This window comes from Channa argus, chromosome 16, assembly GCF_033026475.1.
Source record: "Channa argus isolate prfri chromosome 16, Channa argus male v1.0, whole genome shotgun sequence".
In the NCBI taxonomy this organism is placed as follows: Eukaryota; Metazoa; Chordata; class Actinopteri; order Anabantiformes; family Channidae; genus Channa; species Channa argus.
Genome location: NC_090212.1, coordinates 6,294,924 through 6,310,628, shown reverse-complemented (window position 1 = coordinate 6,310,628; position 15,705 = coordinate 6,294,924). Strand labels below are relative to the sequence as shown.

Sequence of the window (15,705 nt, the reverse complement as noted above, 5' to 3'; positions counted from 1 at the left end):
TTTTCAATTGACAAGTCACTTGGTTTATTTGGACTGGTTTTATTTAAGCAGTACCTTAATAAATTTTTTAAAATGTTTTCATCTGTTGTGGAGATATGTGGAAAAACAAAGTATTCCTTCTCTTTAGGTTCAGCTACCACTACACAGCCCTCTTCGCTGCCCCCACAGACAGAGCGAACAGATCCCCCTCCAGCTGTGGCCGTACGTCCTTACGTCCCAGACCATCCGTCCAGGCCCCAGTCCCCCAGGAAGGGCCCCGCCACTATGAACAGCAGCTCCATTTACAGCATGTACCTCCATCAACCTCAGGCCAAAAACTATGGCTCTCTCAGCAACAGGACGACTGTCAAAGCAGGTAAGAGACTTTTTACGTTTTTACAGATTGTTCCACAAATTTAGATTAAAATGAATCCCGTCGCAGTCTTCACAATGGACCTCAATATCTGTCCTTTTTCTCTCACCAGTCTATGGAAAACCCATCCTCCCCACCTCCTCCTCTTCTCCATCCCCTGTCCCTTTCCTCCATAGTGGAGGCGGAAGTGCAAAAGCAGGTGCAGAGGATGTTATAGATAAAGAAGGGGGGAAAGGAGGAGGAGAAGGCAGTGATGCTCAAACTGTCCCTCCACCCAGTGTGGACAACATCCCTCGTCCCCTCAGTCCCACTAAGCTCACTCCTGTCGGTAGGTATCACAGGATGTAAAAATGTGAATACAAAAATGTGTTGACATGCACAATCACACTTTTGCATCACACTTTTGCCTTTGTACGTTTTGCAAATGTACATTGGCTGAAAAGGAGAAAATTACTTATGTAGCTGACGATGAGGATGAGTTATGGTAATTGATTGTGTGAGGGATTACTACATTACAACTTTATATTTTTCATTATTAATTTTTCATTAAGTTTGCTTGTGATAATATCTCTGGTAAAATTTGTGGTATATTTTGCTAAAATACAGAAAGTTAACAATAAGAATAAATGTGTAGGTTTAAACATTACACGCTTCCACTCTGACATGTTTTTGTTGCAGCTCACTCTCAGCTGCGTTACCAGAGTGATGCTGACCTGGAGGTTCTCCGTCGGCGCCTCAGCAATGCCCCACGACCCCTGAAGAAAAGGAGCTCTATCACTGAACCTGAGGGTCCACAGGGACCAAACATTCAAAAACTGCTGTATCAGAGGTTTGTGTGTTGTGCTGTTTCTCCCCAGTAACATAAAGCAGATGTGTTAGGAACTGATTTCCAAAGAGTAAACACTGAAGCTGCATGGTGATCTCTGTTGCGCAGGTTTAACACGCTGGCGGGAGGCATGGAAGGAGTTTCAGGTAAGACAGAAATATGATGATGTGGTTTGGCCTCAGAACAGGCAAGTGGCATCGCTGGGTCTAAATGATGATGCCAGAATCTCCTGTGTCAATTTTTATTCCAGGCAGTACTTTCTATCAGCCCGACTGCCTGTTGAGTGACATGGACAACATTCATACAGCTAACGGCAATGTCGAACCTGGTGACAAGCATGTCAGCACGGCAGCTGTGGAAGACGAGGGCCAAAACCTGAACTCTGATACTCGACGCTTGTCCCCTCCTTCTGTTGCTGCCGAAACATCCAAAGAGACGACAAAATTAGCAGCAGCAACACCAGAAACTACCAATAATGTGTCTCCAGTGACACAACCAAGCACTTCACCTGCAACCAGTAAACCAGAGGACCAGAACAATAACAACCAGAGAGGTTCTAGTCCCAATCCCAGTGCTGCAGGCCACACTGCTCCCCCTCCATCACCTCCAGCACCAAATTCTTTGCCTAAGGTACTGTAGGCTAACTATAAACCTGTAGACAAATCTCTCTTCCAATGAATCTGATAAACACCACATCTCAGTTGTTTCTGCAGTCAACAAATTTGTTGTGTTTCCTTTTTTTGTTGTTTTTTTACATGATACTGCAAACATAGTCAAAAAATATTGTTCTTTGAAAAAGCTCACGTGCAGATTATGCAGTAATTACTGACCTGGCAGGTCCTGTTTAGAAATGTCAACACTTACCTGCTTCTTTCTGCATCTGTACTGCAGGTTAAACGAACCAATCTGAAGAAGCCATCATCAGAGCGAACAGGCCATGGTCTGCGGGTCAAGTTTAACCCTCTAGCTCTACTGCTGGATGCATCATTAGAGGGAGAGTTTGATCTAGTGCAAAGAATTATATATGAGGTAAAACATAGTATTAAGTTGCAATTGCAGCATTTTGTATTTTAGAATACATCTTCGTAAATGTTATTATATTTGTGCAGAGCTAAAATCAAGACGGCTATTTATTATTTGAACTCATTATGACAGGGCTCCAAACCACAATTATGCTTTTTAAGAACATTAGGAAAACATACCCACAAAACTTCATAAAGACAAAAATCTAAAGAGAGATTTCCCCATTTAGATTCTCGGCACTGGCCTGGGAAGAGCAGCAGCATTTTGAACAAAAATAAAATATTTTCAGGTTCCATCTTTTAAATTTGTTTGATTTTTTTTTTACTTTCCTGCATTGAATAAAAAAATGCTCATGCCCTTATGTAACAGAAGAATCTTTTTACATGCCAACAATTGTGCACCCACGCACAGATTGCCTCGACAGATTTACCATTAACTAGATGAGTTTAAAGTTCAGTACCTTCAGGACAACACAAATTAAGTAAAATATTTTTCATCCTCAGCAATACTGTCATGAGAGAGTGGTCTCAGTTGTCAGGTGTGCAGACTTATGGTTAAGACACACTAATACTCTGTAATGCAGTGTGTTAACAACAGCACAGAGCTGCAGAGAACAAAGCCTTTCATCTTCAGATGTAAATCCCAGTCTACCCCTGACATCTATCACTTGGATACTGGACAAAAGTGCTTACTGACTCTTCAGAACTCTGCTGAGGCTCTGTAAACTCTAGCTGATACTCTCAGGGAAACATCCAGATGCCTCACATCTTGTACAAGTTTGGCATTATCATACCCCGAGGCACCAAAGGCTCAGCAACTCAACAGTTTCCAAGATTTCCAAAAATCCACTATTGCACCATCCACAGTGAAAGCAGGCACTGTCATGTTTTCTACAAGAGTTTCTCAAAGCTGATAGGAATATTGATATTTCTTGCTTTAGATACAATAGACAGTAATTAGTGCAAGCATTTATTGTAAGAATTTATTGAGGCGATTCTAATGATTTGACAGATTTTCTCCTTATCTCTATCTTTAAGGTGGAAAATCCCAGTATGCCTAATGATGAAGGCATAACTCCTCTTCATAATGCTGTCTGTGCTGGCCATCACCATATTGTTAAGTTTCTGCTGGACTTTGGAGTGAACGTAAATGCAGCTGACAGTGACGGGTGGTCAGTACCTTTATTTAATCGCTAACACATTAACTAGTTCATGATAACAGTGTCTGCTGAAGGACTACAGGTAGTAATAAACACACTCTGAGGCTGCGGTGCTGGAGCTATGCTCAGTTGAACAATGACAAAGATAATTGCATTTCTAAATTGGTTTTTGACTCAACTGCCTTAGCAGTATTAAAGGGAGAGATTACCAAGTCTAATGAGGTTCTGTACTCAAAAGTCAATCACTGGTGCAGCCGACTGAATTCATGTTTATTTAGTGTCAGCCTGTTTTATGATGACACCTACTGTGTTTAGCCCAGTGGGTATAAGACAAGTGCATTACTGGCATTTTTTTTTCTATCTTTATCAAAAGGTGTGAATGTATCTAGCAGGGTAACCAAGTCATATTTGAATGTTCTTCCTCCCAGGACTCCTCTGCACTGTGCGGCTTCATGTAACAGCGTCCACCTCTGTAAGATGCTGGTGGAGTCTGGGGCGGCTATTTTTGCCACAACAATTAGCGATGTTGAAACAGCAGCAGACAAATGTGAAGAAATGGAGGAGGGCTACACACAGTGCTCTCAGTTTCTCTATGGTAGGTAAATAGAGAGAAGCAGATGGCGCCGAAACTAAACCCGATAGGTTTAACTAAGCCGACAGGGGAGAAGGAGGAAAATGCTCTTTCAAAATTACACGACAATAAAATAATTATGCCAACTAACACCTACTCTCTCCACTGGTAACTATATATCATGCTGTATCTGTCAGGTGTGCAGGAAAAGATGGGCGTGATGAACAAAGGCTTGGTCTATGCTCTGTGGGACTACACAGCCCAGCAGACTGACGAGCTGTCCTTCAGTGAGGGTGATGCTCTCACCATTTTGCGTCGCCGTGACGACACTGAGACAGAGTGGTGGTGGGCACGACTTAATGACCGGGAGGGATACGTACCTAGAAACCTGTTGGGGGTGAGGAGAACACAAAATACACATCACTGTGAATATGTGCACCTAACAGAAACATATGTAGGCTGCCTGTCTACAGTGTTTATATTCATGTAATTCACTCGTTTGGGCATTTCAACTCATTTTACTTGAAGGCTTGTTGTAAAGGTACAGAAACAGTTTCTTCAGTGCGGCTTGGTCCACTTTACTGTACTCTTATTATCGTGGGTTGCACAGTATAACCCCATAAACTAAGCATGTTACTTCTTAGCCTTAGACGATATTCTCATAGGTCAGCTATTTAGCTAGCTATCCAGCTATGTAGCCTAACGAGCTGATGTAGTTTACAGTACACTACACCAGGAAAACACTCACTTTAAACCATGCTTTACACTTTACTCTCATGTGCTCTCATGTGTGTGGTTTTCTAAGAGGCAAAACTGGGCCCCACTTTGCATACTTTTGAAATGCTAAGCACTGCTAAAACTATACACCACCTCATCATGCAGAAAAAAATACAAGCTTGAAACTCCTGCTGCACCCATTTCTAGGTGCAGCAGGAGTGTAGCAGCTCACACTTTTACACATAAAGGACAACTATGCAGGTTATGTGAATACCAGTAATTTGACAAATGTAATAATACAGTAAGTAAAAGAACAAGGAATAGATTTTCTTAGTGTATTTCAAATTTCCACCTTTAGATGATTATTGTTTTTGAGTTGAACAAAACTTTAATCCTAATTGAATGCTATTTCTTTGCAATTTTGAGTGTGTTTTTATTATTCTTTACTAGACAATTTTTGTGCTTTCGTGCACAGTTCAATTTAGGTCTCAGGCTGCCCCGCAATATATTTTTGTATCAGTAAAACTGAACTATCTAGCTTTAATAAAACTGTCACTGCAGTGCTTTACAGCCCCATCCATGCAGCTGCACCCACAGAGTATAAATTGTAATGCCTCAGTGTAAGAAAATAAATGGATGTAGTGTCTGTACATTTACAGTAGTACATGTAACGGTTCAGTTTACATTAAACAAAGTGTGTCATCAATACTCATTCCAGAAGGTGAATTAAGTAAGATTATTCACTAGAGGATTAAGTAAGTGTATTAAGTAGCACATTTATTCCTATGATCATTATGTTCAAGTGCTTTTTGAACAATGTTAACATGATTTACCGACCTTCTCTCTCTCTCTCTCTCTCTCTCTCTCTCTCTCTCTCTCTGCCCAGCTGTATCCAAGGATCAAACCCAGACAGCGCTCATTGGCATAAAGACCAGATCCAGAGCCCCATGCACATTCACAGAGAGGGTTGCATGCACACATCGAAGATGAACAGCAGAAGCAGCGTGTGGACAGACGAATTGCCCGAAAAGTGAAGAGGATAAATATGGAGGTAGTGAGGAGGCAGAGAGAGGGAAGAAAGAAAGAAAAAGAGATAAAGCTCGGTATTTGTTTAACGTGTTTTTGGTTTTGTCCAAATGAAATGCTGGAAACAAAGAGACACTTAAAATCAAAATATGCTTTCACTGCTTTGCGGCAAAGAAAATTGCTTGAATCAGATTTTGAGCAGCCTTTTTGACAGCTTCAGAAGAGTTCAGAGTTCAAATGCATGAAACAAGTTGAATTTTTTTTAAAAATGCAAATTTTTGTTTAAACACAATAGCACAATACACTGTGCTTTAAATTATAAAACTCTATCTCACTTTTATCCCAGTATTCATCCTCTCTTTGAATGCCACTCGATTTTTTTATGGTGTTAATTAAAAAACAATCTTTATAAAGCTTGTTAACAGCGTTGCAGCAGGGTGTGCTCTTTCTCAATGGCAGCAAACTTAGTATGATACCTACTTCACACTGTGTGGTGCGAAGATTTTAAATGCAGTAAAGTTACAGATTAGTTCAGTTGAACGTATGTGTGAGTTGTGAAATGTGAAAGTGATGCTGGAAACAGGAATGTGAGAAGAGAGAGAACAGATGTGTGTTAAAGCAAGAGGGCTTTTGTCTGTTCTGTTGTTGTTGATGGAGCAGGTATGAGCAAGTGTTAGTCAGGAAACATGATGGATACATCCATGCAAGTGTTCGATAAATGGCGCCTGAGCTAATATCACAACAGTTCTTCTGTATTCTGTATTTATACTGACTCAGCACTGGTGTATGGTGTCATTTTAACTGGTTGCTGGAAGACAAGAATGTAGAAAATGTATTTAAATATGGAGGAGAAGGAAAAGGAATTGGATGACAATGTTTGAGGGAAAACTATTAGTCTTTACACATGTCCACACACAGCTTGACTAGATTGAGTCTGGTTCACGCGTGGCACCAGGATCCTAAACAAAAAAACGTATAACCAGTGTTTCCCATCTGTGGTTACAATGTGTCACTTCGACAAACCAGAAAAGCCTTTTAACATTACAATAATCTTCATTGTAGCATGTGCAAACAAACCTAGGGCTCAGAATATTATATATACAGTACACTTTTAGGATTGTTTATTTTGATGATTATTGTAAGATCCTGTTCTGACTGGTACAAAGTAGCCACAGGAATTTTTTTTACTGGTATAATTATTACATCCAAACATGAAGCTCTAAGCAGATGGGAAATTCTGGTTGATCTTCACTATAATGTGGACCAGTGCAAACGCAGCTAAAATAACCCAGAGTGAATCAAAAATCAAAAAAAGTGACTTGACTTTTTCTCATCTCTGTTTTTTCTCTCACATTTAAACAGTTCAGTTGTTGTATAAAGGTCATAATCCCATCATATTTTTTGTTTTATTCAGACCATAACTTTTTTTATTAGAACTATTATTACGAGGACACACTTCTCTTATTTCCTCTCTTTATGTCCATGCTGAAGCAGCTCACTGTTGTCCCCCAGTGGACAGGAAGGTGTAAAGCGACATTTCTTTTCCTGCACCTGCTGCTTAAAATACAAAGCAATAAGTTGAGTAATGTTTGATGTGAGAACTGTACATTGTTCCGAGGAGTGTGTACCATCACTTTATGTACTGTATATGCAACTTGCTAATGTACAATAATAATAATAATAAAAGTTATAATCCCTACGAAGAAATGTGCCTCGACATGACTATCACTGACTTACTCAGGCTTCTAAAGGAAGTTTATGTAAAATAAAAAAAGATTGAATAAAAGTGATGCAGCTCTACCAGCTGATGCTTTGGAATCAGTCCAATGAGTACATTTGATTAGAAAATACATATAGAATAATAAATGATTAACCAATGCAATAAAAAGGTAATTAACAATGGCTCACTTTCTCTAGCAAACTCTAGCCGCTCTTTGTCTCTCAGGCACACAAACACACACACAAACACACACACACACACACACACACACACACACATTCAAGCCTGTGGGGGGGTTACTGTGGACTTTAGAGGGGAACTAAAGTTCACAGCTCATTCAACACTGACAGCTGGCTCTTCACAGGTATGTTTACCCAGATTGTCTGTTTGTGCACTGGTTTGAAATGAGTTTGTGTAAAGGTTCCTCTTGCTATCAGCTAAATATGTTGAAACAGATACAAAGTAATTTAAAGTACCTGTCAGTATTTGTCAAGTTACCAACTTTAAGACATAATACCAGAAGAATTCTTTGAAAAGCAAAAGACAGAACAGATATGGTTCACCGTTACTGAGTATGCAGGTTTTAAGATTTCTATTTTTTTTTTGGTCCCTTTAGTTCCCTCACTGTCAGAGATGGTCCACAATTAATTAGCATGAGGACAATAAGACAAAGCATAGGTTTGTATTTCAGAGCAGTCAGTTGAATATGTCGGGAAATATATGTGCAATAATATATGTGCATTGCTTAAAAAGTAATTATACAAATAAGTAAAAATAATTAGTATTAATTTTATATGTTATTATTTTGGGGACTTTTTTCTTGTCTGATTGGACAGTCTGGGGATACAGGGTGTCATTGTGGTGCAAATGTGAAGGCCGCTCAGCTGAGTTTACTGATGTTATTAAGAATTCATGTGATTTCAGAACATTGATCCATTTGGGGGTTTTTTTTGTTATATTGAAGCAATTTGGCATTCTATAGAAAATAATTGGCTTGGGTATATTAATCGCAATAGTAGTAGTAGGTGACTTAAGTGAGATCAGAATAGCCTATTTCAAAATAAGGTTCATCATATACTTGAATCAACGTATTCATGCAGGTATGTGTGTGTGAATAATGCAGGCAGTTTACCTTAACATTACTGACACTTTGGTTTTGTCTTGACCTATAATAATTCATGATCACTTATTTGTCTTTATTTGATTTATTAGAATTAATTTAATAATGTTATCTATTAAAATTGTAAATATTTACCAAGTAACATAATTTACTTGGTAAATAGAAAAAGAAAACATTTTCAAATCAGTATTTAACTTCAGTACTCGAGTTAAAACGTATTTAGAATATCTCAGGCATATAATATATAATATATAACATATAATGTGGTGGCTGTAGCTCAGTTGGTAAGGTAGTTGTCCATGGACCAGTGGTTCGTGGTTCACTTTCCTTCACAAGTTTCCTTCATTGTAGTGAAATCACCTTGTAGAGAATCTTTAATAAAGGTCAGCAAATCCTTACCTCAGGATTAGGATTAAGTTTTCACAAAGTTTCATGTGAACATGAGTTTCAAAATATTTGGTTTGTTCCCAGCTGCCTTGAAGGCAGCATTTATAATACCATGCACATAATACTGTAGGTCAAACAGCAGCAACAAGGATTTTGATACCAATTAAGAGTAAAAATATGTGAAATAAGCTTTTTCTGCTTTTATCAGATATCCCTCCTATAATAAGCATCTATGTAATAATATTATACTCGGTAGCTGTCTAACACTTCGTTTGCCATTCAGTGAATGTACTGTAGTTGCACAATGGCAGAGCATTTCCACCTGAACACACCACTGCTGGAGAGTGTCAACATGTCCAAACGGGTGGGAACAACCGTCTATCTAAAGATGGAGAACTCTCAGCCCTCTGGTTCCTTCAAAGTCCGTGGCATCGGACACCTCTGCCAGCAGGTAGATACTGTGTCCCCTCTGCTGATGCTCGTACAAGAGCGGTTTGTCCTTTTATACATATAATAAACAACAACTGTTTGATTAGTAATTTTAATTAAAGGCCAATATGGACAAACTCTGCAGTCTGCATACAGAAGCTGCTGGGAGATAAAGACCTGTCATTACTCACATAATTGCTCTCCTCTGCAGCTGGCCAGACAGTCCAAAGGAGTTGTCTGCGCGTCAGGTGACATCTTTGCTGTTATACCGCATGTTGATATGTACAACAAAAACAGCCGCAATAAAAGAAATAGACTGGTTCTGATGTAATCAATCATGACATGGCTTTTGTCTAGGTGGTAATGCAGGGTTGGCTGCAGCCTATGTAGCCAAAAAAATGGGTGTGTCAGCCACCATTGTAGTTCCATCCTCTTCTCCTCGGCTGGTTGTTCAGAGACTCCAAGATCAGGGAGCTACAGTCAAGATTACAGGAAAGGTAAAGCTGAATGTAAAGTTTATGTCTGAGTTTCATCTTTGTGTTCCACATGCCAGCTCACATGGGATCAACAATGCATTTTGATTTCTTTCACTCTGTGAAAGAAGAAAAAACACTGAAAGGGTTTGAAGAGACAATAAAGTCCAAACTGTCTCTTCTTAGGTTTGGGATGATGCCAACACGGAAGCTCACAGACTGGCAGAAACTGAAGGACTCACCTATGTCCCACCATTTGATCACCCTCTTCTCTGGTAGAAACATTCATTACAGTTAAAGTGGTAACTGTCTGCAATGCAGCATAAATAAATCCACTGCAAAACTTCACTTCCTGTGTATGCGTCTGTCCACACACACACACACACACAGGCAGGGCCATGCCACTATGATCTCAGAGGCTGCAGACTCTCTGGGTCCTGGTGTGAAGCCTGGAGCTGTGCTGGTGTCTGTGGGCGGAGGAGGACTCCTCTGTGGGGTCATACAGGGCCTGAAGGATGTAGGCTGGAAGGATGTACCCATAATTGCCATGGAGACGGTGGGGGCTGACTGTTTTAACGCTGCTGTTAAAGCAGGGAGGATCATCACCTTGGATGACATCACTAGGTTAGACTTAAAAGAATTTACAGATTAAAGAAGTTAATGTTTTATTCCTTTTTTCCCTTTTGGCCTTGCTCTAAAATCCAAAAGTCTGCAGACAAATTGACTCTATTGTCTCCCTTTCTTTTTTTTTTCAACACAGTGAGGCTAAATGTCTCGGTGCAAAGACAGTCTGCAAGAAAGCTTTTGAATACAGCCAGAGCAGCGACCTGACAATTATCTCTGAACTGGTGACTGACCAGCATGCTCTGCATGCCATGGAAACATTCCTCGGTTAGTGTGGGCTTCCAACTGTTTCTTTTTGTGTTCTTAGGAACTTTCCCAGAACTAATTAACATCTTAATCCTAGAAAATCAACACTCATGCAAGGTTTTTTTGACCAGAATCAATTCCATAATCCCTATGAAGGATTTAGTGTCCTCCTTTTTACTTTGATGCACTTGTTAACACTCGATGCTTGTGTTTTGTATCACAGACGAGGAGCGTGTGCTGGTGGAGATGGCGTGTGGAGCAGCACTAGCAGCCATCTACAGTGGACTTATACAAAGATTACAGGATGAAGGTAAATCTTCTCAAACCATTATCTTACTGAAGATTTACTGAAGCACCTAAGTAGGAAAATTAGGTGTAGTACTAATGTCCTCTCACTTCATATTGAAAGGACACCTTCACGGATTTTGAATTTGCTTCTTTTGGTTTTAGTTTTGGTATTACATGTAACCTTACCTTTGACTTTCCTATATTTAAATATGTCTTTTCTAGCTGTAAAACGCTTGGAGAAACCTTTATTTCAGATTATGTCATCTCGTCGCTCATAATTTGTAATTATAGTCAACCAGCTTTTCCAGAGCTCCTCCAGATGACATAATCTGAACTCTTATTGATGAAAAACCCCTCAAGGTGATGTCACCTGGAAGCATTTTTCAGCTAGAGGTAGAGAAATATTTTGATGAAGGGAAGTCAATGGAAAGTAATGGGATTTATGTACATTTACTACCTAAATTAAAACCAAAAGAAGCAAATTCCAAATCATTGAAGGCTTCCTTTAAAAGAATTAATGTACATTTACATCATAAACTAAAACCATAGAAAGCAAGTTGAAAATTGTAGAAGTCGTATTGCAGTTTTTGTTTTTATGCACATGAACATCTGAGGACACTGATGACAGCAGTGTTTAAGATTTTAAACCTTGTGACATAATTTTTAAAAACTGCATCAATTAAAGTAACTTTCCTTAGGTCGTTTGCCCAGTTGCTTGGGCCCCCTGTTGGTGATCGTGTGCGGCGGCAGCAGCATCAACATGGAGCAACTTGCCAACCTCAAACACAAAATAAGGCCCTAACTGCTGCATGTGCAGATATGCTTGCATTAGAGTGAGTGTGTGGATTATTAGCAATAAATGTGTTTCTGCATGATTTAACAATATTTGGCTGGAACTGATAAAAGTTCGTTCCACTAGCTCACTTCATGATGTGAGGACGGATGGAAAAAATGGATTCTGTAAAAAACACAACAATGCATAAAATTGAAAATTTACTGTCAAAATCCAAAATCAAAACTATTATGAACTAGTTCTTCCTATAATATCAAAGTTGCATAAAGAAAATTATTGAATAAATCCCTGCAATTGCAATTACCTAATTCATTTAATGCTTTGGTTTCAATGGTGAATAAATGTTTTTCAGCTCACTTAACGGTCAGTGTGCAATTACACAGTTTCTCCACATGGTGGTGTCAGAGTTTACTGTTCAAAAACAAGGTAGAATCTCAGTCAGACTGCACATTAAACAATGTACAATTTAATGTAATAAAGCTACGTGTTCATCTCATTTTACTGCAGCAGGGATGTTCTACAACATTTGATTTGTCATATTTTCATTTGCGGACACTGCTCCAAATTCTATTGTCCTTGTTGTGGATCCATTTGCAGTCTTGGATTGTTTCCCAAAAGCAAAATGGAAACAACAAACTCTGTATTGTTTGATGCCATGTTCACCAACACATTAAATTTAGTAGTCCAGTCAATTTGTGTTATATGTAGGAAGCTATTGCCATGGAAACTGCTCCTCACCATTGAGCCTGTGTCACTGGAGAGAGTTTAACAACTTGTTGACGGTGTTTGCTTTGTAACTCTTAGAAAATTGCATAAGCCAGTCACAAAGAGTACAAGGAAGAAATATGCTCAGATCATAATCACTTCCATAAATGTCTTTTACAAAGCATCTTGATAGATGTGTAGATAGATTGTAGATTGTATAATTATTTACCATAAATATACAATGTGTCTGCCATGACCTTTATTTGACATTTACATATATAAAAAGCATCACAATAGATGCTTGTTGCTAAGCATCCCTGCAAGCCTGGACTGAAAAAGGTAACATAAATCAGTGTATTACAGTTATGAAACATCTCTGATCCAATTGCAGTGTGTGCTGTGCTAATTTCTCTGCAGCTGCATAGCAGCAACAGGCTCAATGAAATGTATTATTCCCAGAGCGCAGGCTGTGTTAACACTTCAAGGTCAGACAGAGAGTGGTGATGACTTCATATTGTCCATGCAGTCTTCAGAAATTCTGAAATGCAACTCGATGCTCTGTCATCTGATCCACTACTGTTTTTAAACGATAAGCAATTAGTCTAAATCATCTACCTGTTCAGCTCATTCTATTCAACCTGCAGCTGTGCTCCCTCCTCTGGTGATCGGGGGAATGTGACTGGAGCAGCCAGCACACGGCAAAGCTAATGGATGTGGCAGGCTCATTTCTATGACAACAAGAAGGAGCTTACTTTGATGAGCCCAGCAGAGGGCATCTGAGCAGAGCTGCAGCTAAAAATAGCACAAAGTAAACAAGAATGAGTGGAGGAGAGGAAACAAGGCATGTTAATGTTCATGTGTTTGTGTATGGATGCCTAAAAGTACAAGTTATGTGAACTAATTTGTTTTTGTCCTTGTTTGTTAAGCATCCTTAAAATGCGACTCCTGAAAAATATAGCCATACTCCCTGTACATGCAGGCATAATTTAAGTCTTAAAATAACATCTAAAACTAATTGTGTGTCTCACAGGTGTCCAATGATAATTTCTTTACAGTAACACTCTGAACTTACTCCTAACAAAATGCTTTGCAGGCACAACTTATAACAACTGACTGAGACAAATGCAACCTTACAGGTTGAGTATATATAGCTTATTGAGAACAAAGCCCTACTTTGATCTCGATTATCATTTGTACATGTTATTTTGTAAAATGTTTAGATTTTTTGGCACGTTCTTTGTTTGTAATTGACAACATTGGTTATAAGGTTTTTACAGTAACTACTCTTGAATTTGTATATCAAATGTGGCAATATAAAGTAGTGATGTTAAGGTCAGGTACCCATAAGGCAACTTTGGAGAATACAGCCAAAGCGTAATGCACGAGCTTTGTGCAGCTCTGATAAGCCATCACATCCTTCCAAAAGAGTATTTCTTTCAGATATGTAGCTCATGTACATAGTTCTCAGTTTGTTCTTTCATATCCATAGTTCGGCTTATCTTAAACTATAAAATGTCCTGTATAAATCCCACTTTAGCATCATGCCAAACATAAATATTCATGCTCTGTCTCTAAAATCAGAGAGGAAGAGAATAAGGGTACAGACATGGTTTAACAAATATCTTGATCAGGTAACATTTGCTCATGTTTATGACAGGAAATCAGAAGGTAGAGCTCAGCAGCTGCTGTATGTATCCATGGCAACCTGATGACGGGCATAGGGGTATAAACTGAACCTCAAAATGAAACTTTATGTTTTCTTACATAATTCTTTTGAAACAACAGGTTTACCATTAATACAATACAAAATTGTTGCATGTTATTGGAAGCTGAAAAAATACACTTGGATTCTTGATACAATAAATTTTATGTTTAAATTGTAGGCAAGCACGCAGTAGTGTTTTTTCTGACTAACAAAGGCTGCAATAGCGGGATGAGCTTGATTACAATTTCATTAGATAGAAATGAATAATGGTTTAATGAACCACAAGGAAATGGGTTGAGTGCAGCAGCACAGAGGGGAATTTGGACCAGACTAGAATAAATACAGGTTCCTGAAGGTATTAAAGCAATTCTAACATAACACATACAAGTTGTTTTGGTGTAGCATCTTTTATGCTATGAGCAGGTTTGGGCAGAACAAAAGTAAAAACAATTACACAGGTGATGAGGTCACACCAACCTTTGACATTTTTACATACCTAGACCCCATTATTTTGTTAGGCTTAGTCCGGTTTGCTGTTACATTAGATTGTTTGGAGATGTATACATTTTTTATATAGACATCCTACAATTCCTACGATGCCACGATTCCCAGAAAACCTCTACGAACTTGTCGCTGCATTTAGAAAACAATAATGTCACTTTCTGATCTGATAATTGTGACTGTGCTACAGTACATTCTGCTGGATTTAGGCTGCCATCAATGATGAAATGCATACCTGCCACTTGTGGGATAGATTTCTGCTTTAATGACTGATGACCATAAGTGGGCTGAGTGTAGGCAAAGCCTCTTGCTCTTTAGTTCTCAGGTGCACAAAACACTTACTGTTGATTTTCAGAGTAGCAGCCTAAGTGCTGCCGTGTTTTTTCCCAGCCATCAGCAATCAAGGGATGATTAACAACTGAAGTAGTGGGTGAACCAGTAGCACTAAATAATGTGAAGTAGATATTGTATTGCACGAAGCAATAAAGGTGCTGCTTGTTTTTCTGTTTTGCAGATGATTGTGTTTGAAGTAGGACAGTTTTCCTTAATGCTATGTAAGCTGTATTAGCATCTAACCTTAGCCAACCTAAATAGCCTTTCATTTGGTTAAGATATAAGCTGCAGAAGCACTGCACAAGAAAGGAATCATGAGCTGGTTTTGGCTCTTATCAGCCCATAGTTATGCTAATGTAGACAACCTTCTACCTCCCAGTAGCTTCCACTCATGCCCCATGGTGTCACCATTGCTGTCGTGTGTTGAGAAGGTTAGGTTTAGGCACACAAATATCAGGAATACTTTTGCCTCCCTAAGAAGTCTTTCATTCTTTAAAACCAAGTCACTCCTGTTTCTTATAGCCACCCTTTATGACATGCTGGAAGGTGGAAGGCTGCCTTCTGAACCTTAGGTACGGTTTTATACGTACTCTATGTGACAGCTGAAGAACCTAAAGCACCAAAGCAGCATCAGTGCTGTATGCTGTATGCTATAACATATTCTGATACATTTAAATAATTCAGCCACCTAAAATGTACAGCAGGCT

At 39.0% G+C, this 15,705-nt stretch overlaps 2 protein-coding genes across 11 annotated transcripts in view; both read left to right on the top strand.

Annotated features, from left to right (window-relative positions):
• LOC137101223 (apoptosis-stimulating of p53 protein 1-like) overlaps positions 1-7,381 on the top strand; it is a 41,766-nt gene extending 34,385 nt beyond the window's left edge. For 8 of the 10 annotated variants that reach the window (XM_067479347.1, XM_067479351.1, XM_067479344.1 and 5 more), the window contains 10 exons: positions 128-355; positions 465-680; positions 1,031-1,181; positions 1,287-1,324; positions 1,402-1,808; positions 2,070-2,207; positions 3,239-3,372; positions 3,789-3,955; positions 4,129-4,328; positions 5,535-7,381. In XM_067479347.1, coding sequence (XP_067335448.1) covers positions 128-355; positions 465-680; positions 1,031-1,181; positions 1,287-1,324; positions 1,402-1,808; positions 2,070-2,207; positions 3,239-3,372; positions 3,789-3,955; positions 4,129-4,328; positions 5,535-5,576 — 1,721 coding nt within the window. In that variant the 3' untranslated portion in view covers positions 5,577-7,381. The remainder of the gene's footprint in view (positions 1-127; positions 356-464; positions 681-1,030; positions 1,182-1,286; positions 1,325-1,401; positions 1,809-2,069; positions 2,208-3,238; positions 3,373-3,788; positions 3,956-4,128; positions 4,329-5,534) is intronic. The other 2 variants (XM_067479346.1, XR_010911004.1) reach the window with 2 other exon arrangements.
• A 232-nt stretch (positions 7,382-7,613) lies between these two features.
• sdsl (serine dehydratase-like) lies at positions 7,614-14,341 on the top strand. Its single transcript, XM_067480898.1, has 9 exons — positions 7,614-7,758; positions 9,185-9,352; positions 9,542-9,578; positions 9,688-9,827; positions 9,990-10,078; positions 10,194-10,427; positions 10,564-10,694; positions 10,897-10,983; positions 11,660-14,341. The coding sequence occupies exons 2-9, from the start codon at positions 9,188-9,190 to the stop codon at positions 11,761-11,763; spliced, it is 987 nt and encodes a 328-aa protein (XP_067336999.1). The 5' UTR covers positions 7,614-7,758; positions 9,185-9,187; the 3' UTR covers positions 11,764-14,341.
• The last annotated feature ends 1,364 nt before the right edge of the window (positions 14,342-15,705 follow it).

Coding starts and splice junctions, on each gene's coding strand:
- sdsl (XM_067480898.1), top strand. CDS start 9,188: ATGTACTGTAGTTGCACAATGGCAGAGCATTTCCACCTGAACACACCA. Junction 9,353..9,541: donor TCGGACACCTCTGCCAGCAG/GTAGATACTGTG, acceptor TCTCCTCTGCAG/CTGGCCAGACAGTCCAAAGG. Junction 9,579..9,687: donor AGGAGTTGTCTGCGCGTCAG/GTGACATCTTTG, acceptor GCTTTTGTCTAG/GTGGTAATGCAGGGTTGGCT.